Source organism: Panulirus ornatus, chromosome 17 (assembly GCF_036320965.1).
Source record: "Panulirus ornatus isolate Po-2019 chromosome 17, ASM3632096v1, whole genome shotgun sequence".
Taxonomy (NCBI): Eukaryota; Metazoa; Arthropoda; class Malacostraca; order Decapoda; family Palinuridae; genus Panulirus; species Panulirus ornatus.
The window spans coordinates 57,115,774-57,134,577 of record NC_092240.1 but is presented as its reverse complement, the minus strand read 5'-3'; the positions used below and the strand labels follow the sequence as shown (position 1 = coordinate 57,134,577).

General features: G+C 45.2%; 1 protein-coding gene across 5 annotated transcripts in view; it reads right to left on the bottom strand.

The window, feature by feature from the left end:
• Rich (Guanine nucleotide exchange factor subunit Rich) overlaps positions 1-9,512 on the bottom strand; it is a 349,449-nt gene extending 339,937 nt beyond the window's left edge. For all 5 annotated transcript variants that reach the window (XM_071672678.1, XM_071672679.1, XM_071672681.1 and 2 more), the window contains exons 1-2: positions 9,265-9,512; positions 2,475-2,582 (exon numbers count right to left, since the gene is read on the bottom strand). In XM_071672678.1, coding sequence (XP_071528779.1) covers positions 2,475-2,582; positions 9,265-9,411 — 255 coding nt within the window. In that variant the 5' untranslated portion in view covers positions 9,412-9,512. The remainder of the gene's footprint in view (positions 1-2,474; positions 2,583-9,264) is intronic.
• Between the last annotated feature and the right edge of the window lie 9,292 nt (positions 9,513-18,804).

The following is an 18,804-nucleotide window of genomic DNA, read 5'->3' as shown; positions in this document are numbered from 1 at the left end:
GTGTGAAAGAAGAAAGTTAAGAGTAAATGTGAATAAGAGCAAGGTTATTAAGTACAGTAGGGTTGAGGGTCAAGTCAATTGGGAGGTAAGTTTGAATGGAGAAAAACTGGAGGAAGTAAAGTGTTTTAGATATCTGGGAGTGGATCTGTCAGCGGATGGAACCATGGAAGCGGAAGTGGATCATAGGGTGGGGGAGGGGGCAAAAATCCTGGGAGCCTTGAAGAATGTGTGGAAGTCGAGAACATTATCTCGGAAAGCAAAAATGGGTATGTTTGAAGGAATAGTGGTTCCAACAATGTTGTATGGTTGCGAGGCGTGGGGTATGGATAGAGTTGTGCGCAGGAGGGTGGATGTGCTGGAAATGAGATGTTTGAGGACAATGTGTGGTGTGAGGTGGTTTGATCGAGTAAGTAACATAAGGGTAAGAGAGATGTGTGGAAATAAAAAGAGCGTGGTTAAGAGAGCAGAAGAGGGTGTTTTGAAATGGTTTGGGCACATGGAGAGAATGAGTGAGGAAAGATTGACCAAGAGGATATATGTGTCGGAGGTGGAGGGAACGAGGAGAAGTGGGAGACCAAATTGGAGGTGGAAAGAAGGAGTGAAAAAGATTTTGTGTGATCGGGGCCTGAACATGCAGGAGGGTGAAAGGAGGGCAAGGAATAGAGTGAGTTGGATTGATGTGGTATACTGGGGTTGACGTGCTGTCAGTGAATTGAATCAGGGCATGTGAAGCGTCTGGGGTAAACCATGGAAAGCTGTGTAGGTATGTATATTTGCGTGCGTGGACGTGTATGTATATACATGTGTATGGGGGTGGGTTGGGCTATTTCTTTCGTCTGTTTCCCTGCGCTACCTCGCAATACGGGAGACAGCGACAAAAAAAAATCAACATAAACATACATATACATATATACACATGTACATATTCATAGTTGGTTGCCTTCATCCATTCCTGGCACCAACCCATCCCAGAGGAACTGAACCAGGGCATGTTAACGTCTGGGAAAAACCATGGAAAGGTCTATGGGGCCTGGATATGGATAGTGAGCTGTGGATGCAGTACATTACACATGACAGCTAGAGACTGACTGTGAATGAGTATGGCCTTTTTTTGTGTTTTCCTGGCACTACCTTGCTGAAGTAGGGAGTAGTGATGCTGTTTTCTGTGAGGTGGTGTAGCACCGGGAATAGGTGAAGGCAAGCAAATATGAATATGTAAGTGTATATATGTATATGTCTGATTATGTGTACGTATATGTATGTATATGTGGATATGTTGATGTGTGTGTGTGTGTGTGTGTGTGTGTGTGGGCATTTATGTATATATGTGTGTATATGAGTGGATGTGCCATTCTTCGTCTGTTTCCTGGTGCTTTCTCCCAATCGCAGGAAAAGTAATTAAGTATAATAAATTGATAAATACATATACTGACTGTTTCAAGTCTTTTGTCTAATTGTTGTATCTCCCCTGACAATGTGATTACACAAAAGTGTAATTTTTCATTTTTTCACGGTTAACAGCAAATGAGTAAAAGTACTCTTGGTTTATTTCATTAATGGGTTTTTCCTCTTCCCCCTATTCTTGTGTTTCATATGACAGTTTAAGTTTATGGTCTATGTTCAGTAATTCATTTGATAGGTTTTTTCCTTTGCTGGGAGAGATGTTGCCTCTTAAATGGGCCAGCAATTCTTTTTCATCTCCTATAAAGTGCTTGTCTTTCTCATTCTACCTGGGACCTTTTGTGCATTTTTTCTCAACAGAATATGTCTGCTGCATGTTTGAAGTACCTAAGTGGTCATGTATTTAAACACTCCTCCTTTATTCTGGTAATCTGAGGGACTGTGCAGCAGAAAACTGATTGAAAACATCTCGTTTTATTCACTTCCTATCAAAACTGAAATTTCCATGTACACCTCCACTATTACATGTTTCCTGTCAAGGTGGTTTAGCAACCAAACTTATCTTTACTTTGATTAGGTTGTAATCAAAGTACAAGGAGCTTGAGATGATAATGTCACCTATTAGGTCCATATCATTTGTAAAGATTCACTCATGAGTGTTATTTCTTCTGGTTTTTCTAATTGTTGACTGAGGGAGAACTTTAAACATACGTGGACTGAATAGCTATCTTTTTTGCAGTTGTTCTTCCAAGATGCTTCCAATGTCAGCAGTTTCAGATATGAAGTTTTATCCTGCCTCTATCCATTTAATGTGTGGTATGTTGAAGTCTCCAAAGACATTTAAATTTGAGACTGGGAATCCAAGGTCATAATTCTTTGTTTTCTATTTGTGACTTCTTGAGGCTCTGCATATTTGGTCTACTGATTAATCCAAAGGCCAGATTTGGGTTTTCAAACTTTACAGTGAGTTCTACTACATCATTTGAGGAGTATTTACAAAGCTGAAAGTATACTTCATTTCAGTTTTATTCATTGTTTACAAATCATTCTATAAAACCAAACATACAACTTACAGCAACAACAATCATTGATGAGTCAGGCCTCCACTCCAGAAACTGGTTGGTGCCATTGCTGTTGACAGATTCATCTGACCGACGATGGACAACAACAGGTACACATGGCTGTAACCAGAAATACAAGTGAGTGGTTATGCACTCCTCATCATTACAAAATGTCAACTTTTCATCCATACAATAAAGAAAGACACTTCTTATTCTACACTACAATTCTTAATAGGGAATAAGCAATAAGTGTAAATCCTCAAGTAACTTAAAATGGTCTAACCAGTTGAAAATGCATGCCTCACTTACCCTGTTATACCTATATTCTTAAAGCATATGGTTCTAAAATTTCACCATAATATCAAACATTTTTTTTCACCATTGCATAAAAAAATCTGAATAAATTATTTTCTAATGATGATCAAACAACAAGTCATAAATGGAATATATAACAAACCTATCATCACTGTATTCCAACTGCTGTTGAAGTGCAAGTGCATCTTCCTCACACTCACTCATACAGTATATTCCCACTTCACTCTCTTTTCTGATAAATCAGGAAAGGATGTTTTCCTCCTCATGTGATAAACTTATCCAATACCTTCCATATTTTTAGGGGTATAAAAGAACACTTGTATGGAAGGGGGGCCATGGCATACCCCAAGAGGTGAGCAGGCAGGGGTGGTGGAGATGCTGTAAGTGCATCTTGACCTCCCCTGCAGGCCTCCAAGCTGTTCCAATAACTCATCTCTTATTCAGTTTAAGATCAATATCCCACCAATAGATTTTAAAATGCACATGAAATAAAAGTCAACATAGTATTTGTCAAGGATAAGGACAATACCATCCTACAATCCTCAAGTTAACACTGCCTGGCTTAAGGGAGTATTCAAATGGTTTGGACATATGGAGAGAATGAGTGAGGAATGATAGAAAAAGAGGATACAGTGTCAGAGGTGGAGGGAACAAGGAGAAGCGAGAGGTGGAAGGATGGAGTGAAAAAGATTTTGAGCGATTGGGGCCTGAACATACAAGGGGGTGAGAGGTTTGCAAGGAATAGAGTGAATTGGAAAGATGTGGTATACCGGAGACGACATGCTGTCAGTGTGAAGAGTCTGGGTAAACCATGGAAAGATCTGTAGGGTCTAGATAGGAATAGGGAGCTGTGGTTTCAGTGCATTATATATGAAAGATAGAGATTGAATGTGAACAAATATGGACATTTTTGTCTGCTTTTCTTGGCGCCACCTCGCTAAAGTAGGGGGTAGTGATACAGTTTCCTGTGGAGCTGGGTGCACCAGGAATGGATGAAGAAAGTAAGTATGCATATGTGCATGAGTATATATGCATATGTCTGTGTATGTATATGTATGTATGTGTTTACGTTGATATGTAGATGCATGTATGGGCATGTATGTATGTATGTATGTACGAACATGCAAGAGGGTGAAAGGTGTGCAAGGAATTGAGTGAATTGGAACGATGTGGTATACCGGGGTCGACGTGCTGTCAATGGATGGAACCAGGGCATGTGAAGCGTCTGGGGTAAACCATGAAAAGTTCTGTGGGGCCTGGATGTGGAAAGGGAGCTGTGGCTTCAGTGCATTATACACGACAGCTAGAGACTGAGTGTGAACGAATGTGGCCTTTGTTGTCTTTTCCTAGCGCTACCTCGCACACATGCGGGGGGAGGGGGTTTTCGTTTCATGTGTGGCGGGGTGGCGACGGGAATGAATAAGGGCAGGCAGCATGAATTATGTACATGTGTATATATGTATATGTCTGTGTGTATATATATGTATACATTGAGATGTATAGGTATATATATATGTGCGTGTATAGACGTGTATGTATATACATGTGTATGTGGGTGGGTTGGGCCATTCTTTCGTCTGTTTCCTTGCACTACCTCGCTAACGCGGGAGAGACAGCGACAAAGTACACTAAATAAATAAATGAATATATACTATTAGCATTATTATCATCACTATCATTATCATATTATTATCATATCTAATCACTATTTTCCGTATCAGTGAGGTAACATGTTGTAGAAGGCAATTAAAAAGGAAAGCAGTGGGAGGCTGGAAAACGTCTCCTCTCACTTTTAATTTTCCAAAAGAACTAACAGAGAAGGGGACCAAGTGAGGATATTTCCTCTAAGGCTCAGTCCTCTGTTCTTAACACTACCTCGCTGATGTGGGAAATGGCGAATATGTTTAAAAAAAATATATATTTTTTTATATTTTTTATTATACTTTGTCGCTGTCTCCCGCGTTTGCGAGGTAGCGCAAGGAAACAGACGAAAGAAATGGCCCAACCCCCCCCCCATACACATGTATATACATACGTCCACACACGCAAATATACATACCTACACAGTTTTCCATGGTTTACCCCAGACGCTTCACATGCCCTGCTTCAATCCACTGACAGCACGTCAACCCCGGTATACCACATCGCTCCAATTCACTCTATTCCTTGCCCTCCTTTCACCCTCCTGCATGTTCAGGCCCCGATCACACAAAATCTTTTTCACTCCATCTTTCCACCTCCAATTTGGTCTCCCTCTTCTCCTTGTTCCCTCCACCTCCGACACATATATCCTCTTGGTCAATCTTTCCTCACTCATCCTCTCCATGTGCCCAAACCACTTCAAAACACCCTCTTCTGCTCTCTCAACCACGCTCTTTTTATTTCCACACATCTCTCTTACCCTTACGTTACTTACTCGATCAAACCACCTCACACCACACATTGTCCTCAAACATCTCATTTCCAGCACATCCATCCTCCTGCGCACAACTCTATCCATAGCCCACACCTCGCAACCATACAACATTGTTGGAACCACTATTCCTTCAAACATACCCATTTTTGCTTTCCGAGATAATGTTCTCGACTTCCACACATTCTTCAAGGCCCCCAGGATTTTCGCCCCCTCCAACACCCTATGATCCACTTCCGCTTCCATGGTTCCATCCGCTGCCAGATCCACTCCCAGATATCTAAAACACTTCACTTCCTCCAGTTTTTCTCCATTCAAACTCACCTCCCAATTGACTTGACCCTCAACCCTACTGTACCTAATAACCTTGCTCTTATTCACATTTACTCTTAACTTTCTTCTTCCACACACTTTTCCAAACTCAGTCACCAGCTTCTGCAGTTTCTCACATGAATCAGCCACCAGCGCTGTATCATCAGCGAACAACAACTGACTCACTTCCCAAGCTCTCTCATCCCCAACAGACTTCATACTTGCCCCTCTTTCCAAAACTCTTGCATTTACCTCCCTAACAACCCCATCCATAAACAAATTAAACAACCATGGAGACATCACACACCCCTGCCGCAAACCTACATTCACTGAGAACCAATCACTTTCCTCTCTTCCTACACGTACACATGCCTTACATCCTCGATAAAAACTTTTCACTGCTTCTAACAACTTTCCTCCCACACCATATATTCTTAATACCTTCCACAGAGCATCTCTATCAACTCTTATCATATGCCTTCTCCAGATCCATAAATGCTACATACAAATCCATTTGCTTTTCTAAGTATTTCTCACATACATTCTTCAAAGCAAACACCTGATCCACACATCCTCTACCACTTCTGAAACCACACTGCTCTTCCCCAATCTGATGCTCTGTACATGCCTTCACCCTCTCAATCAATACCCTCCCATATAATTTACCAGGAATACTCAACAAACTTATACCTCTGTAATTTGAGCACTCACTCTTATCCCCTTTGCCTTTGTACAATGGCACTATGCACGCATTCCGCCAATCCTCAGGCACCTCACCATGAGTCATACATACATTAAATAACCTTACCAACCAGTCAACAATACAGTCACCCACCTTTTTTAATAAATTCCACTGCAATACCATCCAAACCTGCTGCTATATATATACATTTATTTTTTATTTATTATACTTTGTCGCTGTCTCCCACGTTTGCGAGGTAGCGCAAGGAAACAGACGAAAGAAATGGCCCAACCCCCCCCCCATACACATGTATATACATACGTCCACACACGCAAATATACATACCTACACAGCTTTCCATGGTTTACCCCAGACGCTTCACATGCCCTGCTTCAATCCACTGACAGCACGTCAACCCCGGTATACCACATCGCTCCAATTCACTCTATTCCTTGCCCTCCTTTCACCCTCCTGCATGTTCAGGCCCCGATCACACAAAATCTTTTTCACTCCATCTTTCCACCTCCAATTTGGTCTCCCTCTTCTCCTTGTTCCCTCCACCTCCGACACATATATCCTCTTGGTCAATCTTTCCTCACTCATCCTCTCCATGTGCCCAAACCACTTCAAAACACCCTCTTCTGCTCTCTCAACCACGCTCTTTTTATTTCCACACATCTCTCTTACCCTTACGTTACTCACTCGATCAAACCACCTCACACCACACATTGTCCTCAAACATCTCATTTCCAGCACATCCATCCTCCTGCGCACAACTCTATCCATAGCCCACGCCTCGCAACCATACAACATTGTTGGAACCACTATTCCTTCAAACATACCCATTTTTGCTTTCCGAGATAATGTTCTCGACTTCCACACATTCTTCAAGGCCCCCAGGATTTTCGCCCCCTCCCCCACCCTATGATCCACTTCCGCTTCCATGGTTCCATCCGCTGCCAGATCCACTCCCAGATATCTGAAACACTTCACTTCCTCCAGTTTTTCTCCATTCAAACTCACCTCCCAATTGACTTGACCCTCAACCCTACTGTACCTAATAACCTTGCTCTTATTCACATTTACTCTTAACTTTCTTCTTCCACACACTTTTCCAAACTCAGTCACCAGCTTCTGCAGTTTCTCACATGAATCAGCCACCAGCACTGTATCATCAGCGAACAACAACTGACTCACTTCCCAAGCTCTCTCATCCCCAACATACATACATAATCGCCGTTTCCTACATCAGCAAGGTAGTGTCAGGAAACAGACTAAAAATGGCCCATCCACTCATATACATACGCATATACATAAACGCTTACATACACACATATACATACATAAACATACACATACGCAGACATCGCATACTTACACTTGTACATATTCATACTTGCTTTTCTTCATCCATTCCTGTCGTTACCCCGCCCCACAGGAAAACAGCATCGCTATCCCCTGCTTCAGTGAGGTAGCACCAGAAATACAGACAAAAAGGCCACATTCATTCACACTCAGTCTCTAGCTGTCATATATCCCTAGGGATGGGGGAGAAAGAATACTTCCCATGTAATCCTTGCATGTTGTAAAAGGCGACTAAAAGGGGAGGTAGCAGGGGGCTGGAAATCCTCCCCTCCAGTCAATCCTTTTCCAAAAGAAGGCATGAAGAAAGGGCCAAGTGAAGATTTTCCTTCTTAGGCTCAATCCTCTGTTTTTAATGCTACCTAACTAATGCGGGAAATGGCAAATATGTATGAAAGAATATATATATATAATCTATATATAAAGGAAGAAAGTGACTGGTTCTCAGTGAATGTAGGTTTGCGGCAGGGGTGTGTGATGTCTCCATGGTTGTTTAATTTGTTTATGGATGGGGTTGTTAGGGAGGTGAATGCAAGAGTTTTGGAAAGAGGGGCAAGTTTGCAGTCTGTTGGGGATGAAAGAGCTTGGGAAGTGAGTCAGTTGTTGTTCGCTGATGATACAGCGCTGGTGGCTGATTCATGTGAGAAACTGCTGAAGCTGGTGACTGAGTTTGGTAAAGTGTGTGAAAGAAGAAAGTTAAGAGTAAATGTGAATAAGAGCAAGGTTATCAGGTACAGTAGCGTTGAGGGTCAAGTCAATTGGGAGGTAAGTTTGAATGGAGAAAAACTGGAGGAAGTAAAGTGTTTTAGATATCTGGGAGTGGATCTGACAGTGGATGGAACCATGGAAGCGGAAATGAATCATAGGGTGGGGGAGGGGGCGAAAATTCTGGGAGCCTTGAATAATGTGTGGAAGTCGAGAACATTATCTCGGAAAGCAAAAATGGGTATGTTTGAAGGAATAGTGGTTCCAACAATGTTGTATGGTTGCGAGGCGTGGGCTATGGATAGAGTTGTGCACAGGAGGGTGGATGTGCTGGAAATGAGATGTTTGAGGACAATATGTGGTGTGAGGTGGTTTGATCGAGTAAGTAAAGTCAGCCAGCCAGTTAGCCAGTTACCTAACAATCTAGCAAGTCAGCCAGCCAGTTGGCCAGCTAGCTAATAATCCAGCAAGCCAGCAAGCCAGTTAGCTAGCTAACTAACTATCCAGCAAGCCAGCTAACTAACCGTCCATCAAGCCAGCCAGCCAGTTAACCAGCTAGCTAACAATCCAGCAAGCCAGCCAACCACTTACCCAGCTAGCTAACACTCCAGCAAGCCAGCCAGCCAGCTAGCTAACTATCCAGCGAGTCAGCCAGCCAGTTAGCCAGCTAACTAACTATACAGCAAGCCAGTTACCCAGCTAGCTAACTATCCAGCAAGGAAGCCAGCGAGTTAGCCACCTAGATAACAATCCAGCGAGCCAGCCAGCTAGCTAACTATCCAACAAGCCAACCAGCCAGTTAACCAACTAGTTAACTATCCAACAAGCCAGCCAGCTTGCCAACCAATCAACCACAAGCCAGCTTGCCAGCCAACCAACCAGCCTGCCAACCAGTCCACCAGCCATTTTGAGGCCGTCAGGTGCCAGTCATACGTAAGACTGAAGATTGTAATAAGTACTACGTTCTGCATATCATATCATATCAATATTATATTATGTGCAACATAACTTACTCTGCTGAACCATATCCAAATAGACCTTTCGGTGAGGACAGCAAAGAGGATCCTATCACGGTTACATACTATGGCCTTAATGCAACCATCCTCGGCTCCTGGAATCCTTAGTCGCTTGGGAAGCCCCACGGGATAATACATTGTCATTAAAGTCGTCACCTCACTTCATCATTAAGGTCATTTATTTCCCATTTTGTCTGCAAATGACTATCTCCACATCCACAATGTTTTGACGTATGATAGATACTCGACTCCAACAAAATTGAAAGGTACAAAGTTTGTATTTAAACAAAAGAACATCTATTTTATCTTCAATTTTGACAAAAGTCTTATCAAATACAACTATAAAAGATTTTGATTCCTTCTTTAAGCTGACAGTCACAACTTACTCTGCCTTATTACCTTACCTGCTCCATACATCAAAATTGTTTCTGTAAACATATTATGTGCAAAATTATTTGAAGCCTTATTCATAATTACTAGCAAATGAAAAGCTTGTCTATATTAATATGACAGGGAGGATATATGCTAGCACAAGTCTCATTTACTTTCATTCGTATCATACAATTTGTCTTTCAGTTACGTTGTTCCATCATGCTTTTATTTTCTGAGATGAATGATAAGCCAAGTAAAGACTAGGACAACTTGACGGGCCAAAACTGGAGGCTAGATTGGCAATGTCTGCCATCAGATAACAGATGTAGCCATGGACTTCTCCAGTGCATGAGAATAAGTCGGATATCCCAGGTGGCATACATGATCTAAAATTTGACTTGTCAATTTACAAGTGAAATTTTCCAAAATACATGATAACAGAAAGAGAGAGATAATACAATTAAGGAGCCTCATTGGGAAGAGAGAAAAGACAAAGAAAGAGAAATGTCTAGCCCTTCTAGTGGTAATGGAGAGACAGGGGAGGTGACATCTAGCCTGACTAGTAAGAGAGGGAAGTCAGAGGAAGGGGACGTCTGGCCCTACTAGTAAAAGAGGGAAGTCAGAGGAAGGGGACGTCTGGCCCTACTAATAAGAGAGGGAAGTCAGAGGAAGGGGACGTCTGGCCCTACTAGTAAGAGAGGGAAGTCAGAGGAAGGGACGTTTGGCCCTACTAGTGAGAGAGGGAAGTCAGAGGAAGGGGACGTTTGGCCCTACTAGTGAGAGAGGGAAGTCAGAGGAAGGGGACGTTTGGCCCTACTAGTGAGAGAGGGAAGTCAGAGGAAGGGGACGTCTGGTCCTACCAGTGAGAGAGGGAAGTCAGAGGAGGAGGACGTCTGGCCCTACTAGTGAGAGAGGGAAGTCAGAGGAAGGGGACGTCTGGCCCTACTAGTGAGAGAGGGAAGTCAGAGGAGGAGGACGTTTGGCCCAACTAGTGAGAGAGGGAAGTCAGAGGAAGAGGATGTCTGGCCCTACTAGTGAGAGAGGGAAGTCAGAGGAAGGGGACGTCTGGCCCTACTAGTGAGAGAGGGAAGTCAGAGGAAGGGGACGTCTGGCCCTACTAGTGAGAGAGGGAAGTCAGAGGAGGAGGACGTCTGGCCCTACTAGTGAGAGAGGGAAGTCAGAGGAGGAGGATGTCTGGCCCTACCAGTGAGAGAAGGAAGTCAGAGGAAGGGGACGTCTGGCCCTACTAGTGAGAGAGGGAAGTCAGAAGAAGGGGACGTCTGACCCTACTAGTGAGAGAGGGAAGTCAGAGGAGGAGGACGTTTGGCCCTACTAGTGAGAGAGGGAAGTCAGGAGAAGGGGACGTCTGGCCCTACTAGTGAGAGAGGGAAGTCAGAGGAAGGGGACGTCTGGCCCTACTAGTGAGAGAGGGAAGTCAGAAGAAGGGGACGTCTGACCCTACTAGTGAGAGAGGGAAGTCAGAGGAAGGGGACGTTTGGCCCAACTAGTGAGAGAGGGAAGTCAGAGGAAGGGGACGTTTGGCCCTACTAGTGAGAGAGGGAAGTCAGAGGCGGAGGACGTCTGGCCCTACTAGTGAGAGAGGGAAGTCAGAAGAAGGGGACGTTTGGCCCTACTAGTGAGAGAGGGAAGACAGAGGAAGGGGACGTCTGGCCCTACCAGTGAGAGAGGGAAGTCAGAGGAGGAGGACGTCTGGCCCTACTAGTGAGAGAGGGAAGTCAGAGGAAGGGGACGTCTGGCCCTACTAGTGAGAGAGGGAAGTCAGAGGAAGGGGACGTCTGGCCCTACTAGTGAGAGAGGGAAGTCAGAGGAAGGGGACGTCTGGCCCTACTAGTGAGAGAGGGAAGTCAGAGGAAGGGGACGTCTGGCCCTACTAGTGAGAGAGGGAAGTCAGAGGAAGGGGACGTCTGGCCCTACTAGTGAGAGAGGGAAGTCAGAGGAAGGGGACGTTTGGCCCTACTAGTGAGAGAGGGAAGTCAGAGGAAGGGGACGTTTGGCCCTACTAGTGAGAGAGGGAAGTCAGAGGAAGGGGACGTCTGGCCCTACTAGTGAGAGAGGGAAGTCAGAGGAGGAGGACGTCTGGCCCTACTAGTGAGAGAGGGAAGTCAGAGGAGGAGGATGTCTGGCCCTACCAGTGAGAGAGGGAAGTCAGAGGAGGAGGACGTCTGGCCCTACTAGTGAGAGGGAAGTCAGAGGAAGGGGACGTCTGGCCCTACTAGTGAGAGAGGGAAGTCAGAGGAAGGGGACGTCTGGCCCTACTAGTGAGAGAGGGAAGTCAGAGGAGGAGGACGTCTGGCCCTACTAGTGAGAGAGGGAAGTCAGAGGAAGGGGACGTCTGGCCCTACTAGTGAGAGAGGGAAGTCAGAGGAAGGGGACGTTTGGCTCTACTAGTGAGAGAGGGAAGTCAGAGGAGGAGGACGTCTGGCCCTACTAGTGAGAGGGAAGTCAGAGGCGGAGGACGTCTGGCCCTACTAGTGAGAGAGGGAAGTCAGAGAGGGGGACGTCTGGCCCTACTATGAGAGAGGGAAGTCAGAAGAAGGGGACGTCTGGCCCTACTAGTGAGAGAGGGAAGTCAGAAGAAGGGGACGTCTGGCCCTACTAGTGAGAGAGGGAAGTCAGAAGGAAGGGGACGTTTGGCCCTACTAGTGAGAGAGGGAAGTCAGAGGAGGAGGACGTCTGGCCCTACTAGTAGAGAGGGAAGTCAGAGGAGGGGACGTCTGGCCCTACTAGTGAGAGAGGGAAGTCAGAGAAGGGGACGTCTGGGCCCTACTAGTGAGAGAGGAAGTCAGAGGAGGAGGACGTCTGGCCCTACTAGTGAGAGAGGGAAGTCAGAGAAGGGGACGTTCTGGCCCTACTAGTGAGAGAGGGAAGTCAGAGGAAGGGGGACGTCGGCCCTACTAGTGAGAGAGGGAAGTCAGAGGAAGGGGACGTCTGGCCCTACTAGTGAGAGAGGGAAGTCAGAGGAGGGGGACGTCTGGGCCCTACTAGTGAGAGAGGGAAGTCAGAGGAGGAGGACGTCTGGCCCTACTAGTGAGAGAGGGAAGTCAGAGAAGGGGACGTCTGGCCCTACTAGTGAGAGAGGGAAGTCAGAAGAAGGGACGTCCTGGCCCTACTAGTGAGAGAGGAAGTCAGGAGGGGACGTTTGGCCTACTAGTGAAGAGGGAAGTCAGAGGAAGGGACGTCTGGCCCTACTAGTGAGAGAGGGAAGTCAGAGGAAGGGACGTCTGGCCCTACTAGTGAGAGAGGAAGTGACAGAGAAGGGGACGTCTGGCCCTACTAGTGAGAGAGGGAAGTCAGAGAGGAGGACGTCTGGCCCTACTAGTGAGAGAGGGAAGTCAGAGGAGGAGGACGTCTGGCCCTACTAGTGAGAGAGGGAAGTCAGAGGAAGGGGACGTCTGGCCCTACTAGTGAGAAGTCAGAGGAAGGGGACGTTTGGCCCTACTAGTGAGAGAGGGAAGTCAGAGGAAGGGGACGTCTGGCCCTACTAGTAGAGAGGGAAGTCAGAGGAGAGGGACGTCTGGCCCTACTAGTGAGAGAGGGAAGTCAGAGAAGGGGACGTCTGGCCCTACTAGTGAGAGAGGGAAGTCAGAGGAGGAGGGACGTCGAGCCCTACTAGTGAGAGAGGGGAAGTCAGAGGAAGGAGGACGTTCTGGCCCTACTAGTGAGAGAGGGAAGTCAGAAGAGAGGGACGTCTGGCCCTACTAGTGAGAGAGGGAAGTCAGAGGAGGAGGACGTCTGGCCCTACTAGTGAGAGAGGGAAGTCAGAGGAAGGGGACGTCTGGCCCTACTAGTGAGAGAGGGAAGTCGAGGAGGAGGGATGTTTGCCCTACTAGTGAGAGAGGGAAGTCAGAGGAGGAGGACGTTTGGCCCTACTAGTGAGAGAGGGAAGTCAGAGGAGGAGGACGTCTGGCCCTACTAGTGAGAGAGGGAAGTCAGAAGAAGGGGACGTCTGACACTACTAGTGAGAGAGGGAAGTCAGAGGAAGGGGACGTTTGGCCCTACTAGTGAGAGAGGGAAGTCAGAGGAGGAGGATGTCTGGCCCTACTAGTGAGAGAGGGAAGTCAGAGGAAGGGGACGTCTGGCCCTACTAGTGAGAGAGGGAAGTCAGAGGAAGGGGACGTCTGGCCCTACTAGTGAGAGAGGGAAGTCAGAGGAGGAGGACGTCTGGCCCTACTAGTGAGAGAGGGAAGTCAGAGGAAGGGGACGTCTGGCCCTACTAGTGAGAGAGGGAAGTCAGAAGAAGGGGACGTCTGGCCCTACTAGTGAGAGAGGGAAGTCAGAAGAAGGGGACGTTTGGCCCTACTAGTGAGAGAGGGAAGTCAGAAGAAGGGGACGTCTGGCCCTACTAGTGAGAGAGGGAAGTCAGAAGAAGGGGACGTCTGGCCCTACTAGTGAGAGAGGGAAGTCAGAAGAAGGGGACGTCTGGCCCTACTAGTGAGAGAGGGAAGTCAGAGGAAGGGGACGTTTGGCCCTACTAGTGAGAGAGGGAAGTCAGAAGAAGGGGACGTCTGGCCCTACTAGTGAGAGAGGGAAGTCAGAGGAAGGGGACGTCTGGCCCTACTAGTGAGAGAGGGAAGTCAGAGGAAGGGGACGTCTGGCCCTACTAGTGAGAGAGGGAAGTCAGAGGAAGGGGACGTTTGGCCCTACTAGTGAGAGAGGGAAGTCAGAAGAAGGGGACGTTTGGCCCTACTAGTGAGAGAGGGAAGTCAGAGGAAGGGGACGTCTGGCCCTACTAGTGAGAGAGGGAAGTCAGAAGAAGGGGACGTCTGGCCCTACTAGTGAGAGAGGGAAGTCAGAGGAAGGGGACGTCTGGCCCTACTAGTGAGAGAGGGAAGTCAGAAGAAGGGGACGTCTGGCCCTACTAGTGAGAGAGGGAAGTCAGAAGAAGGGGACGTCTGGCCCTACTAGTGAGAGAGGGAAGTCAGAAGAAGGGGACGTCTGGCCCTACTAGTGAGAGAGGGAAGTCAGAGGAAGGGGACGTCTGGCCCTACTAGTGAGAGAGGGAAGTCAGAAGAAGGGGACGTCTGGCCCTACTAGTGAGAGAGGGAAGTCAGAGGAAGGGGACGTCTGGCCCTACTAGGTGAGAGAGGGAAGTCAGAGGAAGGGGACGTCTGGCCCTACTAGTGAGAGAGGGAAGTCAGAGAAGGGGACGTCTGGCCCTACTAGTGAGAGAGGGAAGTCAGAAGAAGGGGACGTCTGGCCCTACTAGTGAGAGAGGGAAGTCAGAGGAAGGGGACGTCTGGCCCTACTAGTGAGAGAGGGAAGTCAGAAGAAGGGGACGTCTGGCCCTACTAGTGAGAGAGGGAAGTCAGAAGAAGGGGACGTCTGGCCCTACTAGTGAGAGAGGGAAGTCAGAGGAAGGGGACGTCTGGCCCTACTAGTGAGAGAGGGAAGTCAGAAGAAGGGGACGTCTGGCCCTACTAGTGAGAGAGGGAAGTCAGAGGAAGGGGACGTCTGGCCCTACTAGTGAGAGAGGGAAGTCAGAGGAAGGGGACGTCTGGCCCTACTAGTGAGAGAGGGAAGTCAGAAGAAGGGGACGTCTGGTTCCAGCCAAGGTAACCACAGTCCTACCAGCTAATATGACCAGTCAATATCCTGCCAGGAGTTATTCCAAACTAAATCCTGCCATATTAACTTGTACTTATCTAAGACTGCAAGTGAGTCTTACCATTATATATATATATATATATATATATATATATATATATATATATATATATATATATATATATATATATATATATATATATATATATATATTTTTTTTTTTTTTTTTTTTTTTTGCCGCTGTCTCCCGCGTTTGCGAGGTAGCGCAAGGAAACAGACGAAAGAAATGGCCCAACCCACCCCCATACACATGTATATACATACGTCCACACACGCAAATATACATACCTACCCAGCTTTCCATGGTTTACCCCAGACGCTTCACATGCCCTGATTCAATCCACTGACAGCACGTCAACCCCGGTACACCACATCGCTCCAATTCACTCTATTCCTTGCCCTCCTTTCACCCTCCTGCATGTTCAGGCCCCGATCACACAAAATCTTTTTCACTCCATCTTTCCACCTTAAATTTGGTCTCCCACTTCTCCTCGTTCCCTCCACCTCCGACACATATATCCTCTTGGTCAATCTTTCCTCACTCATTCTCTCCATGTGACCAAACCATTTCAAAACACCCTCTTCTGCACTCTCAACCACGCTCTTTTTATTTCCAAACATCTCTCTTACCCTTACGTTACTTACTCGATCAAACCACCTCACACCACACATTGTCCTCAAACATCTCATTTCCAGCACATCCATCCTCCTGCGCACAACTCTATCCATAGCCCACGCCTCGCAACCATACAACATTGTTGGAACCACTATTCCTTCAAACATACCCATTTTTGCTTTCCAAGATAATGTTCTCGACTTCCACACATTCTTCAAGGCTCCCAGAATTTTCGCCCCCTCCCCCACCCTATGATCCACTTCTGCCTTCATGGTTCCATCCGCTGCCAGATCCACTCCCAGATATCTAAAACACTTTACTTCCTCCAGTTTTTCTCCATTCAAACTTACCTCCCAATTGACTTGACCCTCAACCCTACTGTACCTAATAACCTTGCTCTTATTCACATTTACTCTTAACTTTCTTCTTTCACACACTTTACCAAACTCAGTCACCAGCTTCTGCAGTTTCTCACATGAATCAGCCACCAGTGCTGTATCATCATCGAACAACAACTGACTCACTTCCCAAGCTCTCTCATCCCCAACAGACTTCATACTTGCCCCTCTTTCCAAAACTCTTGCATTCACCTCCCTAACAACCCCATCCATAAACAAATTAAACAACCATGGAGACATCACACACCCCTGCCGCAAACCTACATTCACTGAGAACCAATCACTTTCCTCTCTTCCTACACGTACACATGCCTTACATCCTCGATAAAAACTTTTCACTGCTTCTAACAACTTCCCTCCCACACCATATATTCTTAATACCTTCCACAGAGCATCTCTATCCACTCTATCATATGCCTTCTCCAGATCAGTAAATGCTACATACAAATCCATTTGCTTTTCTAAGTATTTCTCACATACATTCTTCAAAGCAAGCACCTGATCCACACATCCTCTACCACTTCTGAAACCACACTGCTCTTCCCCAATCTGATGCTCTGTACATGCCTTCACCCTCTCAATCAATACCCTCCCATATAATTTACCAGGAATACTCAACAAACTTATACCTCTGTAATTTGAGCACTCACTCTTATCCCCTTTGCCTTTGTACAATGGCACTATGCACGCATTCCGCCAATCCTCAGGCACCTCACCATGAGTCATACATACATTAAATAACCTTATCAACCAGTCAATAATACAGTCACCCCCTTTTTTAATAAATTCCACTGCAATACCATCCAAACCTGCTGCCTTGCCGGCCTTCATCTTCCGCAAAGCTTTTACTACCTCTTCTCTGTTTACCAAATCATTTTCCCTAACCCTCTCACTTTGCACACCACCTCGACCAAAACACCCTATATCTGCCACTCTATCATCAAACTCATTCAACAAACCTTCAAAATACTCACTCCATCTCCTTCTCACATCACAACTACTTGTTATCACCTCCCCATTTGCGCCCTTCACTGAAGTTCCCATTTGCTCCCTTGTCTTACGCACTTTATTTACCTCCTTCCGGAACATCCTTATATATATATATATATATATATATATATATATATATATATATATATATATATATATATATATATATATATATATATATATATATATATATATATATATATATATATATATATATATATATATATATATATATAGGGGATAGGGGATAGGGGATTAAGAATACTTCCCACGTATTCCCTGCGTGTTGTAGAAGGCGACTAAAAGGGGAGGGAGCGGGGGGCTGGAAATCGTCCCCTCTCGTTTTTTTTTTGATTTTCCAAAAGAAGGAACAGAGTGGGGCCAGGTGAGGATATTCCAAAAAAGGCCCAGTCCTCTGTTCTTAACGCTACCTCGCTAACGCGGGAAATGGCGAATAGTTTAAAAGAAAGAAAAGATATATATATATATATATATATATATATATATATATATATATATATATATATATATATATATATATATATATATATATATATATATATTCCCTGGGGATAGGGGAGAAAGAATACTTCCCACGTATTCCCTGCGTGTCGTAGAAGGCGACTAAAAGGGAAGGGAGCGGGGGGGCTGGAAATCCTCCCCTCTCGTTTTTTTTTTTTTTTTTTAATTTTCCAAAAGAAGGAACAGAGAAGAGGTCCAGGTGAGGATATTCCCTCAAAGGCCCAGTCCTCTGTTCTTAACGCTACCTCGCTATCGCGGGAAATAGCGAATAGTATAAAAAAAAAAAAAAAAAAAAATATATATATATATATATATATATATATATATATATATATATATATATATATATATATATATATATATATATGTTGGAAAGGATCACACTTTTGCGCATGATCAAGATATTCCTATGAGTCCACGGGGAAAATGAAACACGGAAAGTTCCCAAGTGCACTTTCGTGTAATAATCACATCATCAGGGGAGACACAAGAGAGAAATATAACAGTCAGTTGATATACATCGAAGAGACGAAGCTAGGACGCCATATGTATAGTGGTATAGTGTCCCGCAGTGTATCGAGACAGACTTCCCCAGAACTTTTTTAAAGGGGAAGTAAATGTTTATAGTTGTGTTACTGGAGTGATAGTTTTCATACATGGTGCTTTGACAAGAAAATAGTTAAATTGGAAAAAATGTAGCTTAGACATTGAAGCTTATTGATACAGTGGTCAAATTGATGAGAACTACTATTGACGTTTGTGTAAATAAATTATACATTTCCTTTTTTCCATAGCCAGAGGTTGAACCATTATGGGACATCCATTTTTTCATTTCATTTCAAGCTAGAAGTTTCAGTTTTCTAAATTGTTTCTTACATTTTTCATATATATATGTATGCGTGTGTGTGTGTATATGTGCGTATGTATGTGTGTGTGTATGGGTATATGTATATATATATATATATATATATATATACATTATCCCTGGGGATAGGGGTGAAAGAATACTTCCCA